The sequence below is a fragment of the Coenobita brevimanus genome, chromosome 4, assembly GCF_032717465.1.
Source record: "Coenobita brevimanus isolate Jiangsu-jjx chromosome 4, ASM3271746v2, whole genome shotgun sequence".
Lineage (NCBI taxonomy): Eukaryota > Metazoa > Arthropoda > Malacostraca > Decapoda > Coenobitidae > Coenobita > Coenobita brevimanus.
The window spans coordinates 38,675,827-38,695,981 of record NC_136957.1 but is presented as its reverse complement, the minus strand read 5'-3'; the positions used below and the strand labels follow the sequence as shown (position 1 = coordinate 38,695,981).

The following is a 20,155-nucleotide window of genomic DNA, read 5'->3' as shown; positions in this document are numbered from 1 at the left end:
CGTCTTGACATTAACATACACAACGCCGAGTTTGTCATGATTCATGCGGTTGGTTCCACTCCCCTGTCCAGCCTCAATCCCTTCATCATCAAGAAGGTGATTGATGGGTGTGCAGGAGAGGTGGAACAAGTGAAAAAACTTGCGAGTGGAGACCTTCTCGTAAAAACCAAGAATTCAGCTCAGGTCAAGGATTTGCTTAAACTGAGGAAGTTCCACTGTCACGATGTCCAAAAAACGATTCCGCACGCCATGAATTCCTGCAAGGATGTTATCACCTGCAGGGATCTTGTGCTTATGGAGGAGGAAGAAATCGTACAGGAACTTGCTCAGCAAGATGTAATAGAGGCCAGATTCATCACAAGATTTTCGGAAGGCATAAGGACGAAGACCGCAACAGTTGTTCTCACTTTTGGCAAAGTATCTCTTCCAGCCAATGTGAAGGTTGGATACGAAATTGTAAATGTTAGACCATACATCCCGAACCCTCTTCGTTGTTCAAAATGTCAACTCTATGGACACCACGAAAAGGCTTGTCGGGCTGGAAGAGGGCGGGGCACAAGAGAATCTCGCAAACGCTAAGCGTATACAACGTAGATACAGCTCACACACTCCTAGCCCAATCACAACATGGTTTTAGGCCACTACACTCCACAAACACTTTTCTTACAGACCTTACACAAAGAGTTTTTGCCGGCATGAATTCAGCTGGGCCACCACACAGAACATTCCACAGTGTAGAGACTCAAAGCTTTTGATGTCACAACCTCACAAACAAAATATTCAACACAAACATGCACAATAACATAAAAAGATGGCTGGCAAACTACTTAGCAGGCAGATGTGCACATGTAACATTTGTCAGTCTGTCTTCGAACATCAGAAACTTCACAAATGGCGTCCCCCAAGGATCTGTTTTGTCCCCTACACTCTTATACCTACACATGCACGACATACCCACACACCACAGACATACTGTACATAGCTTCCTATGCAGATGACATAACAATCACATGTACCCACCAAAATGCAAACAAAGCAGCATACATCCTCAAACCCTACCACAACACACTATACGAATGGTTCATCACAAACAGGCTCAAAATAGTCCCAGCCAAGTCTACAATGACCCTTCTTACAAACTGGACGGCAGAACAGTCACATTCCACACCTCACCATAAACAACACTCCCCTACCACACACACACACACACACACACACACACACACACACACACACACACACACACACACACACACAAACACAATCCTTGGTGTAACATACATCAATGTCATTTAAGCAACACATCACCAACATTAAAAAGAAAACAACACTAAGACTCAATGCCTTAAGGTAACTTGCCCATACAACATTTAGACACAACAAAGAAACCACCACCACAGTATACAAACAATACATACGTTCAGTGATGAATTATGCAAGCTCTGCTTGGGCTCCTAACCTAAAACACACAACACTCTACAGACCATACAGAACAAGGCCCTAAAAACAATCACAGGCTGTACAGCTACTACACCCACAGACCACCTACATCAAGAAACCAAAGTCCTCAAAGTCAAGGATCACCTAGACATGAGAGGCACCCAAATTCTCTCTGCAGCCTCCACAAACCCACAACATCCACTACACTAAATGGCAACACATCCACACACACCAAGGAACATCAAAACAACACTCAGCACACAATATCATACACAAATACTGTCATCCTTCCCACCTCGCTCACCTCAGACCAGCTTCCAGACGCACATTCATACTCAAATCACTCACTGCTCCATAAAGACAACACACAGCTGCATGCACGGCCTCCTGATATCCACCCCTCCGAATCCTATCACCCCCGTAAGGACAGGGTCCACCTGACCAGGCTGAGATGTGGGCACCATCCAGCCCTCTTAAGTTACCAGAAGAGGCTGGATGACTCCGTCGCTGATGCATGTCCAGGATGCAACACAGCACCCCATACTATTAAGCACATTATGGAAGACTGCATTGCACACAATCACCTATGCCAACAACACAACATACACTCCTTGAGAGCTCTGTGGGAAAGCCCAGTCTCTGCCATGGTCTTCCTCAGGGACTCGGGGCTGTTCGGCCAGACTGCCTAGGGAACAACTACTACTACTACCACTACTACCTCAGCACATCCCCATGCCTTGCAGCACAGGATGGCCCTGCAGGAGCAATTGCTTGTCTGTGATTGATGGGTCTGCTCAACCAGACAGACCTGGGTTAGTTTGCTGCTACAGTACATAATGGTATCTTTACTTCTTATGTAGTACTTCAAGATTTCAAGAATTACATGTACCCTATTGCATGACTTAAGCAAGTTAAATATCCATCCATCCATCATCCAATCCTACATTGCCCCATGAGGAGCGTAGGAGCCTAGGGCTAGGCAAGTTGGTCCTGACATTTAAGATGAGAGTGACCAGTCTCACTCATCCCTGAGTGGCATTACGTGAGCAATAAACCTCAATCACCCTTTGGATATAAACCATCACCAGCTCAATCCGACTGGAGCACCATAATTACCCACTAAACCACCAGGTGCCAAAATTTGGTTATATGGTTACCACCCAACATAGTAAATGGTTTCTTCTGTACAGGAAACCATTTGGCTTGTCACGAGTGTAGAGTCACCCACAGGCAGAAGGAAGAGGAAATGAAGGAAAGAAAGACAGAAGAGGGAGTTTAAAGTCACCCGTAGGCAGAAGGACGAGAAAAGAATGAAGGAAAGAAAAACAGAAGAGGATGGAAGGAAAGAAGGATGGAGGAGGGGAGGGCAGACACCTGAGAGTGGCACTACATCGTGAGTGTTTGGTAAGCGCCCCCACCTACCACAAAGCTGGTGCAGTATATACCTATCTATATACCTAGGCTGCTTCCCCCAGGGAAAGGGAGGTAGCCGAGACAGGATGACACTCCCAATTTACTCATCCACTCAAACACAGTCATTCGCATCTTAGCCCCAAAGGAAAGAAGGGACAGATCCTCACCGCACCACACTGCATGAGGGTCAACTGTGCAATGCAATCAGTGACATCCGCAGCAGAGCCCAACAGCAGAGCTGGTGTACCCCTGCCACATCATAATGGACCCATCCCCTTACCCAGGCCAGTATATACCACTGTCATAATAATAAAATTTTCATGGTAATGCATAATATAAAGTCAAACGATCAGGGATAAAATAAGCCAAACTGTTAATCAAATTTAATGGTTAGTAAATCTACATACTGTAATTTCAAAGAGTTTAAGCATATCTACTGCCGGTAACAAAAAGTGAAACATCTGGTTATGAACAGAATAAAGTGAGTGCCAATTACTGTTTGTATCTTTGGAAAGCTTGTAATATTTTTGTAAAGCTGATACCTATTCTCAATATAATCAACACTGATAACACCTACCATAATGTACAGTATTACAGTAGAGATCAGCCAGTTATATTTAACACCAAACAACTAACTATTTTGTACTTTCGCTTCTAGTAACTACAGTTCAATGACAGACCAAATCCACTAAACTGTACATCATTGGCTTCTGCAGAAAAAAATCTGTGATCTGAACAGCTTACATAAATATATGACCCCTAGATTATGTGGTCTTCTGTCTCATCATCATCAAAACCAGCCCCTTACATATGAAGGAGGGTGGGTCATACTCTACATCTGATCTAAACCAATGCTGTAGAAATAATTAGAACTACAGTATATCTGCTTAATAATCAACTAAGTTTTAGATAATGAATATAGTTTCTAAGCTGGCATGGATCTCCTGCTGATTATACACATTTTATTTTCAGTGTAAGGTTAGTCAGTCAACAAAGAATCTGATATATTTTGCATTATTACACTAAGAGCAAGATCAAAAATTTAGTTCATAAACATGTTATTATAAAAAAGGCATAAAATTTCATATGATATTCTGTTCTATCTGTGCTGGATCATTAACTACTTCATATCACATACAGTACTTTTGTAAATATAACTTCATTCTCGTTCACTGGAACTGTGAACAATATTTTAGTGACCGATGAATTAAGGCTTCTTTTTTGGCTGCTGTGAAATTTGAAGTCCAAAGAAAATTCTGTGTAATGAATCAACGGGCATATGTCTTTATGACAATAATAACAGATTAGCTGTTAATTTTCAAAAGGTACCGATGACTGTCTCACTGCTGACACTATGGCCAAGGTGTCTCATTAAGTGCATCCTGAATGAGGTCTTTGATGGTGCCTTCTAGCATGTTGGTGATATCCTCCCTTACTAAGTTGATCACGGCTTCAGTCAGTTCTCCAGTCATGTGGCCCAGCAGTCCCATGCCCTCAATGTTTACATCGATGTGGCTGGCAGGAAGGCAAGCAGGGTTGGATTAGAGATGAAGGTTATCAGAGGACCTACAATGGTGTTGAGAAGATGGAATATGGAAGATGACATAAGGAACACATAAAAGGATATACGGAAGTTGCAAGAGAGGAGATGGGTAAGACTAGGGAAAGGAAGAACTGACAGAGAAAATCACAATGAATAGTTGGAAACTGGTAAGACTAGGAAAAGGGTGAATTGAAAGGGAATAAAAAAAATTTAGTTTGGGTGAAAGACAAATAACGATAAAAGATAGGTATAATTAATAAAGGGTGGTAGGTGGAGGCGCTCACCATCCACTCACTCAATACAATGCTGCTCTCTGGTGTCTGCCTTTTCCTTTCTCCCTTCCGTCCTCTTTTGTCTTTCTTTCCTTTATTCTTTCCTCATTCTCCTGCCTACGGGTGGCTTTACACTCCCTTTTCTGTCTTTCCTTCATTCTTTCCTTTTCCTTCTGCCTAAGGATAACTCTACACTGAGTGACAAGCCAATTGGTTTCCTATACACCAAGAAACCATTTACTTTGCTGGGTGGTAACCATATAACCAAATTATGGTGCCTAGTGGTTTAGTGGGTAATTAACGTGCTCCAATCAGATTCAGCCTGTGTAGGTATATATCCAAGGGGTGGTTGGGGTTTGCTGCTCACGTAATGCCACTAAGGGATGAGTGAGGTTGGTCACTCTCATCTTAAAATGTCAAGACCAACTCGCCTCGCCCCGGCATCCTATGCTCCTCATGGGGCGACATAGGATTAGATGAAGGATGGATGGATGGATAATTAAAGAAAGATGAAAAATAATGGTTTCAGTCAGAACTCTATATAGTCATTCATTTGATCCCACAAAATCCCAACTCCTCAATGATTACATCACAACTACTGGTGGGATGTGTGGCATGGGAAGGTCAGAGATAGAGGAGGGTACAGTCATCTCTTATTTTTTCCAGGAACTGGGTAACAGACACATTACGAATAGCAAGGTCTGTAAATGATGAAAACCCATCTAAATTGGCCTTCACTGCAATGATTTAACTTAGTGACTCCCTGAAAACCCTTTGCATTGTCAACAAATATCACCAGACATCAGAATCTACTTATTTAAAGTGTATTTTCAAATACAATACAAAAACGGCACAATAGTAAGGGATGAAAATTTGGGCAGACTGAGAGAATATTTTAAAAGAACTGTTACATTTAATGAACAAAAGCAATGCAAGTATAACTGGTTAGGGAATGGCTGGGAGGAAAAGAAAAGCATGAAAGGAGGAAGAATTTGGCAGTAGGAAAATACCTGAAGCGATGGAGGAAAATCAAAATGGGGAATGCCTCAGGAACTGATGAAGTGTATTGTGAAATGTTGAAATATGGGGCAGAGAGTGACAGAATGAGTATGGAATATGTGCAAATTGGCCGGGGAGGAAGGTATGGTCCCGGAGAATTTGAAGTCAGGTATAATGATTTCACTGTACAGAGGAAAATGGCAAAGAAAAGTGCGTGTGGCAATCTGAGGGTATCTGTCTCTCACAAGTAACAGGAAAAATATATGGAAATAGACTTGTTGACAGAGTTAGAGGAACAACTGATGAATTAGTTAGAGATGAACAACAAAGTTTTAGGATGGGAAGTAGGTCTGACTGGTGTTTATTGAAAAAGCACCAAGAGAAGGGAAAGAAATTGTATGCGCATGGATCTGGAGACAACATATGACAGAAAAGATGGGCTAGGAATGTGGAATGTACTGAAAATATATGAGGCACTTCGAGCCAGAGGGGCGACCATGCAATTTGCTTATTTTCGGTAATTAGTTGTTAAACTTTGACATGACTCATTATGTAGTGGTAAAATTATACTTATATGCATTTTATTGTTTAACTTGAAAGTGCTCGCCAAGATGATTAAAATGGTGGTAAACATGACATGTTTAAAGTATATTCCAGTTTGGTAATTAGATGTCAAAGTAAATAAGCAAAATGCACGGTCGTCCTTCTGGCTCGGAGCGCCTCACATGAAACAGACAGGAAGCTACTGAATGATATCAAAGGTATGTACGAAGGACCTTGGTCTGCAGAACACATGAAGAATGAATTTAGCGAGTTCCTTTATTTGAATGCTGGATTGAAACGGGGATGTGTCATGTCTCCATGGTTGTTCAATATATCAATCTATCTTTTATATATATACCGGTATATATATATTGGTGGTAGGTAGTGGTGCTCACCATCCACTCACTCGATGTAGTGCTGCTCTAGGGTGACTGTTCTTTCTTCTCTTCCTTCTTTCTTTCCTACCTTCCTCTTCCTTCTTTCATTTTTTCTTTACTCTTCCTTCTGTCTATGGATGACTCAACACTGAGTGACAAGCCAAATAGTTTCTTGTTCACCAGGAAACCATTTACTACACTGGGTGGTAACTATATAACCAAGCTATGGCGCCTGGTGGTTTAGTGAGTAATTAAGGCACTCCAGCCAGATTGAGCCTGTGTAGGTTTATATCCAAGGGGTTTGTTGCTCATGTAATGTCACTCAGAGATGAGTAAAGGCCCTTCCACACGAGAGGCAAATGCCCGACGGGCACTGGCCGCTCTCGCTTTTTTAACAGTGTTACCAGATCAACCAGTCCCTGGTAGGCATTGGCCATAACTAGGCGCACCTCTGAGTTGGACCAGACGGCAGACTGCAGTCAGAGCTGTGGTGAACATCAGGCAACGTCGGGCAGTGGCCTACACTTGGTGCTCCGCATAACTGAGTGCAGAACGACAACATGGGAAGTAAGAATTGTCGCAGGACAAAGCTAAACGTATAGCTCTGTGTACCATAATTATTGCTATGTGCATGAAGAAAAAGGACAGTAGACAACAACGGGCAGAAGCATTTCGAGGGTTTGCCCGTGTTTCCTCGTTTATGACGTCATCTACTCTCGTGGCCGCCACCCATCCACAAACTTGGTAACAGTGTTTGCCCGTCGTGCATTTGCCTCTCGTGTGGAAGGGCCTTAAGGCTGGTCACTCTCATCTTAAATGTCAAGACCAACTTGCCTTGCCCCAGGCTACTACACTCTTTATGATGCAACACAGGATTAGATGATGTAATGATGTAAATATATATAGATAGATAGATAGATAGATAGATAAACACTATATATATATATATATATATATATATATATATATATATATATATATATATATATATATATATATATATATAGAATGTTAACAACTGAGGGACTTTGATGCATGGTCGTGAGGAGCGTAGACGTGTTTTCTGTTGCACTCTTCTCTAGTTTTCAGGGCTTGCTCACCGGCATTAGTTTTTTTTTTCACCCTTCTGGTGACACTTAGGATTAGCTAGTACTAATTTTCCTCCCTACCCTTGCTAGAGATATAGTAAGTGTCTATATCTATTTAATAAGATTACCTTTGCTTACTCGCCCACGGAGGGTCCCCCCCACTGATCGCTCTGGGGTGTGAAGTAACACGGTCGGGCCTCCCTGGAGTGGTTTGAGAGGGCAATCTTAGCCATAGGTGTGTTGTCCTGGTTTTTTTGTCCCTTGTTTGTGTTTTCTCTTTCTTCCCACTTCCCCCTTTAGGAGGAAGTGGTCACTATGGCGGACGCCACTGCTGCCTCCCCCCCCTTCAGGGGGGGAGGTAGTCCTGACCGACCCCCGACTGTCTCACGGACGGACTACCCCCAGACTGAACGGCCCCGGACACGCCCTCTGCTAGACATTAACGTTAACAATGCCAGTTTTGTTTTGCTGCACGCGGTTGGTTCTACTCCCCTGTCCAGCCTCAATCCCTTCATTATCAAGAAGGTGATTGATGGATGTGCAGGAGAGGTAGAACAGGTCAAAAAACTTGCTAGCGGAGATCTCCTAGTAAAGACTGCAAACTTGTCCCAGGTTAAGGATTTGATGAAGATGAGCAAATTCCATTGCTATGATGTTGTGCCGACGATCCCTCACTCCATGAATTCCTGCAAGGGAGTCATCACTTGCAGGGACCTCATGGTCATGGAAGAGGACGACATCATACGTGAACTTGCTCATGAAGATGTAATTGAAGCCCGTTTCATCACGAGATTTTCCGAGGGCAGGAGGACGAAAACGGCAACGGTTATATTGACTTTCGGTAAAATGACTCTCCCAACCCATATCAAAGTGGGGAATGAAATTGTTAACGTAAGGACATACATCCCTAACCCACTTCGTTGTTTACGATGTCAGTTATATGGACACCATGAAAAGTCTTGTCGGGCTTCTCAATCAGTCTGTGGCAAGTGCGCAACGCAAGGTCATGATGCTGACCATTGCACATCAGAGGGTGTCAGCTGCTTTCACTGCAAGGGTGCTCACTTCACTTCCTCTAGGGATTGTCCCAAGTGGAAGGAGGAGAAAGAGGTCTGTGCGGTGAAGGCGACTGAGGGCATCTCTTTCTACGAAGCAAGGAAAAAGGTGAAGGAGTTGCATGCAACTCCCACACCGAATAGGTCCTATGCTTCGGCAGTGATGTCCCGCCCTGTGATGTGCACTGTGGAGACGCAGACTGATCTCGTGCTTGTTAATCAAGTCACTCACTCTACCTCCACCTCCACCTCTAAACCTCCTGTACGATCCAACTCTCTAACTGACCTCCCTAAAGCTTCATCATACTCACAGGCCGCTGCTGCTTCTCAGTCAGTCAAGCCTAAATCGAAGCCTGACAAGACTGTAAAACATAACTTCACCACCCTTTCAAAGCCACGTCCTCATGTCCTCCCTGCTCCTAGCCCAGCGAGGGAGAGGAAGAATAGCTCTTCCTCGGTGGAATCTGGGAGCCTTGTTATTGCCGATAATATGGAGGTTTCCGTCAGCAAGCACCGGGAAAGGTCCCCCGGTAGCCACTCGCCTGGTCGCGGGGGGCATAAAAAAACTAAACACACTGGCCCCCCTCGTAAATCTTAAACCGCCGCATTCACTATACTACAGTGGAATTGTAGAGGTATTGGGAATAAGTTACACAATATAGCAATCTTGCTTTCTATACACAGGCCAGACGTTGTTTGTTTACAGGAGACGCGCCTGGAGGATCACCCTGATCCTCCACAGTTAAAACACTACCACTCGTATAGAAGATATGAAGGTCACGGAGTAGCCATATACACACACAAATCACACCCACAAACGGAAGTGATTCTAAATTCTACTCTGGAAGCGGTCGCGTGCAGAGTAAAATTTAATAACACGTATCTGTCTATTTGCTCTCTGTACTGTCCTCCACATGGCCCCATTGATAGTGATGCTTTAAATTCACTAGTTAAACATCTCCCTGGGAATAAGTTAGTGTTGGGCGATTTTAACGCCCATCACTATCAATGGGGTAACTGAAGGATTGATGGTCGTGGGAAGCAAGTAGCCGACCTGATACTACAGTCCAACCTCTGTCTTCTGAACGATGGTAGAGCGACTCGTGTAGATGATCGTACTGGTAACTTTTCGGCCATTGACTTATCTTTGGCTTCCCCTGGTATACATCAAGATTTCTCATGGGACCCTTACGACTCCTCCTTGGGAAGTGATCATTTACCCATCTGTCTGTCTTATACACGCGACATCATTTCGGACCCTCCACCTCCAAAATTTAACTATAAGAAAGCAGATTGGGGATCCTTCTCAAGGATCGCCAATTTAGATATATCTGGGGAGACCATAGATGTTAAGGTCGAAAATATAACTACTTCCATATTACACGCAGCTGAGGCTGCTATTCCCAAGACTTCTACAGTTCATGCGAAGCATAGAGCACATTGGTGGACGCCGGATTGCCGACAAGCATTAAGAAAACGCAACAGGAGATACAGGATTTTTGATAGTCAGCCCACTGAGGAAAACTTTATTGCATACAAACAGGCACGGGCTGAGGCAAGGAGAATAATAAGAAGGGCCAAACGTGACTCCTGGCGGTCCTTTGTGTCCACGGTGACTCGTACAACACCATTACGTAAAGTCTGGTCCACTATAAGAATATTAAATAATAAAGGCCCATACATACGTATCACCACCCTACGGGTTAATAACAACATCTATGACGAGCCCGTGGACGTTGCTAACATCCTCGCCAGGAGTTTTTCTCATGTAAGTAGCTCAGCCAATTATGATCCGCGTTTTCAACATCATAAACGCACGGCTGAGCTACAGATTATTGAGTTTGCCAAGAAGATGTAGGCTTCCCGTACAACCAAGAGTTTACGCTAGATGACCTGCTCCTTGTCCTAAAATCCTGTAAAGACACCAGCCCTGAACCAGACACCATCACGTACGGTATGATCCAGCATCTTAATCAGGACAACCTGATTAAGATGTTAGCATTGTACAATGAGATTTGGGCGTCTCGAACGTTCCCAAACTCATGGCACTTTGTGCACGTCATACCGATACCCAAAGAGGCTGGTCGTCTTATGAATCCCACTTCATTTCGTCCTATTGTGTTGACTTCTTGTCTATGTAAGGTCATGGAACGTATGGTTAACAATAGGCTTCCTTTTGTTTTAGAGTCGAAGAATTTGTTAAATGATCAACAACGTGGCTTCTGTAAATACAGAAGTTCACTAGATCATTTAATGAATTTGGAGCATTGTATTGCAGAGGCATTTGCCAATAAAGAATTCATGATAGGGGTGTTCTTGGACATCCATAAAGCCTATGACATGACATGGCGACACGGTATACTAATGAAGCTCTATGCTTATGGTTTAAGAGGAAATTTACCTGTTTTTATTTCAAATTTCTTAAGGGACAGAACTTTCTGTCAAATTGCCCCGTAACGTAACATCGGATATATTTATCCAGGAAAACGGGGTGCCGCAGGGAAGTGTGCTTAGTCCTACTTAATTTAGTATTATGATCAATGATATTCTGTCATCAGCTCCCATCCCGAGGAATCTTAAATACTCGCTCTACGCTGACGATTGTGCAATATGGCACTCTTCCCGTAATGCACAATTTTCGGCTGGGCGGATTCAAGCAGCCCTTGACTCCGTCCACCAATGGGCCTTGCAGTGGGGATTTAAGTTTTCCGTACGTAAGTGTGCCGCTATAGTTTTCACTAATCGTAACGTACCTAATTTGTGCTTAACTTTGGATAATCAGGCGGTACCTTTTCAAAATTCTGTAAAATTTCTAGGAATACATTTTGATCGTAGAATGAATTTTAATCTTCATGTTAATACTTTGCTTGCTCGTTGTGATAAACCATTAAATGTCCTCAAGTACCAAGCGGGTACTACCTGGGGTGCCGACAGAATATCTTTATTAATGGTGTATAAGTCCCTTATTCGATCGAAGCTAGACTATGGCGCACAGGTGTATGGCTCGGCATCCGATGCCACTCTGAAAGGATTGGATGTGTTACAGAATAAATGTTTGCGAATGTGTCTTGGAGCCGTCCGGTGTACCCGTGTGACTCATATGGAAGTGGAGGCGAATGTGACTCCCCTCCGTATTCGCCGTGACCATCTGGCCTTGTCCTACGGCATAAGGACGTTAAGGAAAAGTAATATCGGCAATGTGGCCTGTACCCCCCTGCGTCAATACCACCACCTTCTGCGGGGGGTACGTCGGCCACTTACTGACGCAGGAGCTTGATGTGGACCCCAGTGACTGTAACAAGTTGGTGCTTAAAAATATAGCGCCTTGGTAGCCACCCGGCTTTACAGTCGATGTTACATGGCTCCCAGCACCAAAGGCCAAGGCGCCGGAGGCGGAGGTCCACCACTTGTTTCATAACATCATTGTTCGTCACTTGGAGTCCCATCAATTGTACACAGACGGCTCCAAGTCGAGTGGATGTGTGGGTGCAAGTATGTGGTCGACTGAATGTGCCCTCAGGTATCGGTTGCCGACTCATACATCTGTGTTTACTTCAGAACTTTTTGCTATTGACAAAGCCATAGACTATGCTCTCAATTATTGGCATGACTCATTTGTCATATTTTCAGATTCAAAATCAGCCCTTCAGGCAATTGCATCTTGCACTACGGACTCATGAGATCCAGGGCCGCATCGTTAATAAGTTGCATTCATGCAACAAGTCATTCACGCTGATCTGGGTGCCTGGTCATTGTCGTATCTACGGCAATGAGCAGGCTGACTTACTTGCAAAGTCGGCTGTAGAGCTCGAGGAGACTTGGGACGTTCCTCGTGATCTACGGTCGAGTCTATCTCTCGGAAAGAAATCAATAAATCTTCTGTGGCAAGGTCAGTGGACCAGACTAAATATTCCAACTTGTAAGCCGTACCTGGGCGACTGGGACACTGCCAACCGTCCCAGTCGCCTAGAAGAAAAAGTGTTGGCACGGTTACGGCTTAATGCCACCATTTTAACCCACATAAAACCATATATGGAAAGACGCTTCCCACCGCACTGTGACATCTGTAATGCGGTGTTATCTATCAGTCATATCATCCTGCGCTGTCGGCGATTTATTCGTGAACGTGCTTCACTTATAAAGTACTGCCGTGCAGCAGACGTCCCCTTCACCCTTTCCACCATCCTGGGTGATGGGGACATTGTTATGACTGATAAATTGATGGCTTTCTTGAGAGAGACCGGACTGATCAGAGTGATGTGACTTTTTTACTGTGTGGTTATGGTTTTTATGAACAGTAAATATGTATATATTGTAATATTAATTAGGGTTGACAGTTGACATTCTAAATAGTTCCTCCTCCCACCGATCTATTTCTAATATATATGTCCCCTACATTAAGCCAAGTTCCTCGCCTGACAGTCACCAGCTGATGAGTGCAAGTGTGCAATACAGGAAGGTATTGGGCACTTGCAGTCGATGGTGGTCTGCTGGGCGAGGTTCTTCACTTTTTGTACAAATTATGTAAATACATTATATCATCTTGCTTAAGTTATTCTAATTAGGGACGACAGCTGACGTATATGGAAATGTTCCTGACTCGTCTGGTTCCCTTTCATATATTGATGTCCCCTATATTAGGTTGTGCCTCGACTGACAGTCACCAGGTGATGAGTGCAGGTATGTCATGTAGAAAGGCATTACATATCTGCAGTCGATGGTGTTCTGTTAGTCGAGGTATTTTTACCATTAGTGTAGGTCTAGTTATTTGTCTCTGTAGGATTTAGTATAGGTTAGCGATTTGTCTGTTAGGTGATTAGTTTTAGGGTCTTTAGATTAGTTTGTCTTTATAATATAAGATATAAAAAATATAAAACCAAGAAAAAATTTTAAAAAAATACAAAAAAAAAAAAATAAGATTAAAATTATTATATATATATGTACAGTACGTTTGCATGAAAGTGTGTCTGTATGTATGCATGGAAGTGTGTGTGTGTGTGTGTGTGTGTGTGTGTGTGTGTGTGTGTGTATATGTTTGTATATATATGTATATATGTTTAAATGTATATATATATATATATATATATATATATATATATATATATATATATATATATATATATATATTATATATATGGCCTTAATAACCATGGGCTTCGGCGCCAATGGTTGATAGGCCGGGAAAAAAAAAAAAAAAAAAAAAACTGAGGATCCAGTAGGGAACCTGATGGCATATATAAAACTGAAGACCATGACAAGGAAACGATGGACTGGGGTCATGTTCACAATTTATTTCAGTGACGTTTCGAGGAAATCCAACCTCATCATCAGACAAACTAAAATACGTAAAATTAATTACAAAATGAAGTATCACCAAAACCTCATTCACAAATTAATAAAAACCAATAAAATATATACAAATTAAATTAAAAAATGTAGTAAAAAAATAAAAATCACAAAATTACTAAAAATCTAACCTAAACACGTCCACACCGTGGCAACTACACAAAGCAACTAATCAGTAGAGGAAAGTCTGTGGAAAAGTAAACTTGGTCGAGCTGTATGAGACTGCTGAATCGAATCCGTGAATCAGTGGGTAAATAATTTAATGGAAGACTCATAGGTATTCAGTGAAGGCTTTAAGTCATGTATAAACAATGATTCCGCTATTCTAAGACTAGTTTTATCATTATTTGTCATTAAAATCTCAAAATCATCCAGATCAAATGTATGACCCGAAACAAATGAATGTTCCCTAATTTCCGAGAAGGGAGGGTTTGAGAGTGGTAAAGTGGTTCTATAAGACAGGCCTTTGTGTTCGAACATCCTAATTTTCAGGTTTCGAATAGAACTCCCAATATATCCTGCATTACAGTAGGAACAATTAAACTTGTACACAATGTTAGAGCATAAAGCTTTGGGGATTCTATCCTTATACCTAAAAAAGGATCCAATAGTATATGAATTTTTAAAGATGAACCTAAATGAGACCTGTGGATAAACTGTGGATAAACTGTATTAAGCAGTTTATTTAATTCCTTTCTGATGTGAAAACTGCTGTGCCCATAATGAGGGAAGCTAATATGAAGTACTTGTTTGGGAACTAAAGACACAGGCTTTGTCTATCTATCTATCTATCTATTGCCAGACGCCTCAGTCCCGTTTGGGGTGGCCACAAACAAATCGCCTCCAAGTCGCCCTGTCCCCCGCCATTTCACTCCCCTGCTCCCAATTCACACCCCCCTCTCTCATATACCTCTCCACCCCATCCCTCCATCTCATCCTCGGCCTCCCCCTCCCTCTTTCCCCCTCCACCTCACTCCCATACACTCTCTTCGTCAGTCTTTCACCCTCCATCCTCTCCACATGGCCAAACCACCTCAGTATGTTCCTCATAACGCTTCCTATCACATCCACATCAACACCACAACGCTCCTTTATATCCTCATTCGTCAGCCTGTCTCTCCATGTGACTCCACAGGCTCCTCTTAAATAACTCATTTCCACTGCTCTCACTCTTGACTTGTGTCCTTCCAACAACGTCCAAGCTTCACTTCCGTACGTTAGAGTTGGTATCACAATACTGTCATGTAGTAACTTTTTCACTTCCATGCTCACTTCCCTGTTTCTTATCACTGCTTTCAAAGAACCAGCAACCTTTCTTCCCTGCTGTACCCTTTCAAGCACTTCACCCTCCAAACCTCCATCCTTACTCATCACACTCCCCAAGTACTTAAACGTACTCACATTTTCCAATTCCTCACCATCCAACCTCGCTGTACATTCACTGACTTCACCTCTCTCAAAGACCATCACTTTACTCTTCCCTACATTCACCTTTAGATTCCGTTTCTTACACACTCTCCCAAACTCATCCACCAAGCCTTGCAGCTCCCCTTCGTCTTCACTCAACAACACAGTATCATCTGCAAACAACAGCACAGGGAGTTTCCAAACACTATCCTCTCTCACCAGGGCCACTCCAACATCCACTACCCTACCTTGTACCTCTTTTATTACCCCATCCATGTACAGATTGAACAACCATGGAGACATGACACATCCCTGTTTCAACCCAACTTTCAAAGAGAAAAATTCACTTAGTTCACCATCCACACGCACTGCAGCCTTCGCACCATCGTACATACTCTTCACAGCATTCAACAACTTCCCATCTACTCCATATATTCTTAACACTTTCCACAATCCTAGTCTATCCACCCTGTCATATGCTTTCTCCAAATCCATGAAAGCCGCATACAACTTCTTTCCCTTCTCTAGAAACTTTTCCACTAAAGATCTGAGAATGAATATCTGATCTACACAACCTTTCCCTTCCTAAAGCCTCCCTGTTCTTCTCCAACTAATTCCTCTGTTCTTTCTCTAACTCTGTCAATAAGTATCCTACCATACACTTTTCCTATTATACTAAGAAGACAAATGCCCCTATGATTACAACACACTTCTTTTTCCCCTTTTCCTTTGTACAAGGGAATAATTATACCTGACTTCCAATCCTCCGGGACTCTACCTTCCTCCCAGGCCAATCTGCACATCTTCCACATCCATTCTACTACTATCTCTCCCCCATGCTTCAGCATTTCACCACACACTCCATCAATTCCTGGGGCTTTCCCTGATTTAACAGGCTTTGTGCAACTAAATAATTTAACCAGGAACGTGTATAAGGTACTTTCAAAAAGATGCAAAGGATATCCATTATTCAAGAAATATGTTCTAAGCCTAGTAATTTCTAAATGGAACAAATTCCAATCCGAGGAAAGGTTATAACACCTGAATAACAAAGTCTTAATGGAGTTGAATTTAAAGACCCTGGGTACAAAAGACAAAAAATTAAGACCAAGTCCTGTAAAGGTACTCTTCCTATAAACAGAGGTACTGAAACTGGAGTCATTTCTATGAACTAAAACATCAAGGAAAGGAAGCCTTCTGTTTTCCTCTGTTTCTACAGTGAATTCAATATTAGGGTGCTTATGATTAATGTAATTCAAAAAATCATTTACATGATCAGACTGCCTAAATAACAAAAAACAGTCGTCAACATATCTACGGTACAGCAATGGTTTAAAATGAGCAGGGCAATCTTTAAGCCATGACACCTCATGGTGACAAAGAAATACATTAACCAAGGTAGGACCCAAAGGAGAACCCATTGCAACCCCATCAACTTGTTTGTAATAGTTATTGTTAAAAAAAAAATGCAGTTTAAATCTCTTCTCGAATTTGCAGTCAAGAATGATGGGAGAAATAGGAAGAGAGGACGACAGACAAAGAAAAAGAATAATAAAGGTGAAGGAAGAAGTAGGCAGCACTACATCAAGGATGATGGTTCCCACCACCTACCACCATTTAATAAGTGGGGGGGAGGAAGGCATTTTCGGGGCTTTATTATACCTGTTATACTTGTAAATTAAGCAATAAGACTGATGCATATTAGGTATCACATGTCATACTCACAGGCCAAGAAGTGCCACAATGGATGAGAGGCATTTGTCCAATGGCCCTTCTTCCTTTCCCATGTGCATACTGCCTGTTGGGCCAACTGAATGCAATAGAGTTGATGGCTCAAAGTCAATATTATGGACTCCTGACCATGCTAAAAGGGCCAATATTCGTTCCTCTGGGGGCAAATCATCAATCTAGGCAAGGGAAACAAGTTGGAACCAGTAGGTCCATTTTGCCATTTTTAGTTGGCCCTTCTTCAATGGAATGCCTCAAATCAACTATAATATTGTATGATAAGCTGTAAATGAGACTTAAAAGTGGCCGATGATCAATCCAGTTAATAAATCATTAACATTACAATATCATAACAATCATGAGTTACACTTACCCAAACTCAGTAATCACAAACTGGTCAAAGTCAGTGTGGTGGATTAGCACATCCTGCCGTGCCACAAAGTAGATGGCCACCTTCCCTACCTCAGCACTCACTTGTGCCCCAGTGGTCAGGGTAGTGCCAGAGGTGACATTGGCCAAGAACTGTGTCTGTAGGAAGATACATAAAAAATTAGGCAGGACACTGGGAAACAAGAAGGCAGTGAGATATCAAGGTAATGCGTAATATGGTATGGACATAAAGAGAGAATAAATATAAACAATGTGGTGAGCAAAGGATTCGTGAATGAGCTTAATGATAGGAAGAGGTAATGTTAGCAAAGATCTGTATCTGAAACTGGGGACAGCAGAAGTAAAATAGGTTAATGGAAAGATTTGAATACTGAGGATGTAAGAAGTAAGACAGGCCAACGGAAAGATATGAAGATAATGAACCATCACACTATGAACAGTCTTCACCATTCTAAGTCAGGTATAGCTATGTTCCAAAATATTACAACATTTAACTTTTCCTTAACAACTATCTATCTATAAACCTATGCTGCTTCCCCCATGAAAGGGAGGTAGCTGAGACAGGACGACATACTCCCAATTTACTCATCCGCACAAACACATTCATTCGCATCTTAACAACTGGTACAAGAAGATGTGTGAAACTGGCAAATCAGCTTATTTGTACGATCAGAACTTTATTGGGCAATTTTTCTGTACTTTACTATAGACTTTTGTAGCAAACAGAGATGATCCAGACTTACTGCATAGGGATGAAACGGATATGATCAGGATGGTGAAAAGGGAATATGTGAGTGGTCTGATGGTAAGGGTAGGAATCACAGATGATGGCTGATTAAGTGAATGAAAATGAAAATGAGGTACCGGCATTCCCCAGTATTCAAATGAGCGATGTCTGAATCGTTGCTTAATCAAAGTGCCATTTTTTGCGCCAAAACCCTTGACCTGATTCACCATTCCCATTTATCCAAATTTCCACTACAAAATAATACCCCTGTGAATGATTTTTATTTTAACTATACAAACTGCTAGACACAAAGAAATGTCCAGCCAATCCCCCAAAAGCATAACTATACTGTATTTTTGCACCAAACCCTTTAACAAAATCAATATTCCTGTCTATCTGGGAATAATCCTCTACCACCACTTGACACATCCCCCAAAACTTATGTTTCATTGTTACCAAAATTCTCTTGTGTGTATTGTGCTACTGTAAATGTGTAATGAGTATAACATGACTGGATATATACTTGGGGAGGGTTACTAAAGTCACACATTAGTAACCCTCTATGGCTACTAGACATAATGCCACATAACTCTTGTGTTATTGTTATCCAAATTCTGTTTCAGGTATTCTTCTGCTGGAAGTGCATAAAGAATGCGGCACATTATGACTAGATATGTACTTGGAAGAGGGTGACAGAAGTCACATACAAGTAACCCACTAAGGCCAACTGACATATACTGTGTGTTATACAAATTCTGTTGCAAGTACTCTATTATGCTGCTGCAAGTGTGTAATGAGTATACAAGGTATGTCCAAAAAGAAATTGAACCTTCAAAATTGCTTACCAACTAGCTGGCATAGCATGACTGTGATGGGAATGCTGTGTAGTAGCGACTTTGAGCTTTAGGCAAACACTAGCTGCATCATGCCACACCACTTAACCATTAAGGTACACACACTTGAGTGAGCATGTGTTTAGTGCACTTGGCAATTTGCTGCAAGCTAAACAATGAAGAATCTTGAAGGGCAACATCTTTGAGTGAAATTCTGTTTCAAATTAGGAATACTTTTATGGAGACCTTTCAAATCATGCAACAGGCTTATGGGAAGGATTGTTTCAGCTGTACACAATGTTACATGTGGTTCTAGCAGTTCAAATCAGGAATAACATCCACCAAAGATAATTCCAAATCTGGACAGCCTTCCACGTCAAAAGACAATGATCTTAATGAGAAAGTGCATGCAATGATCTATGGAAATTTTCACCTGACATTCTGTGAAGTTTCCAAAAAAGTAGGCATCTGCAAAAGTTTGTGCCAACAATTTTAACTGGAAAACCAAAAATGCATTGTGTTGCCACAAAATCTATGCCACATCTGCTGACACATAAGCAAAAAGAGAACCATGTCACAGTAAGTCAGAAGCTGTCTGACTGTTTGAATGGTGATGAATACTTTCGGGAAAATGTCATAACAGTTGATGAAACATGGGTGTATGGCTACAATGTTGAAACAAAAAGGCAGCTGTTGCAGTGTGTTGGAAAACTGTCACCGCGACCAAAAAAGCACATCAGAGTCGCTCAAGTGTGAAGGTGATGTTGATCATCTTTTTTTATTCGAAAGGTGTCATTCCTTCTTGCTGAAAGTTTGCTCTCATTCCCAAAGAAGGGTGACCACTCCCAACCCTCCAACTATCGTCTAATTGCTTTAACGTCCTGTATTTCAAAAGTTTTCGAGTCAATTCTCAATAGAAAAATTTTAAGGCATCTTTCCTATCACAACCTTCTTTCCGATCGTCAGTACAGGTTCCGTCAGGGACGCTCCACTG

General features: G+C 42.1%; 1 protein-coding gene across 1 annotated transcript in view; it reads right to left on the bottom strand.

Annotated features, from left to right (window-relative positions):
* Positions 1-4,071: 4,071 nt before the first annotated feature.
* LOC145396792 (uncharacterized) overlaps positions 4,072-20,155 on the bottom strand; it is a 60,413-nt gene continuing 44,329 nt past the window's right edge. The window contains exons 9-10 of the mRNA XM_080270084.1: positions 17,585-17,739; positions 4,072-4,368 (exon numbers count right to left, since the gene is read on the bottom strand). Of these exons, the coding sequence (XP_080126210.1) occupies positions 4,206-4,368; positions 17,585-17,739 (318 nt within the window). The 3' untranslated portion in view covers positions 4,072-4,205. The remainder of the gene's footprint in view (positions 4,369-17,584; positions 17,740-20,155) is intronic.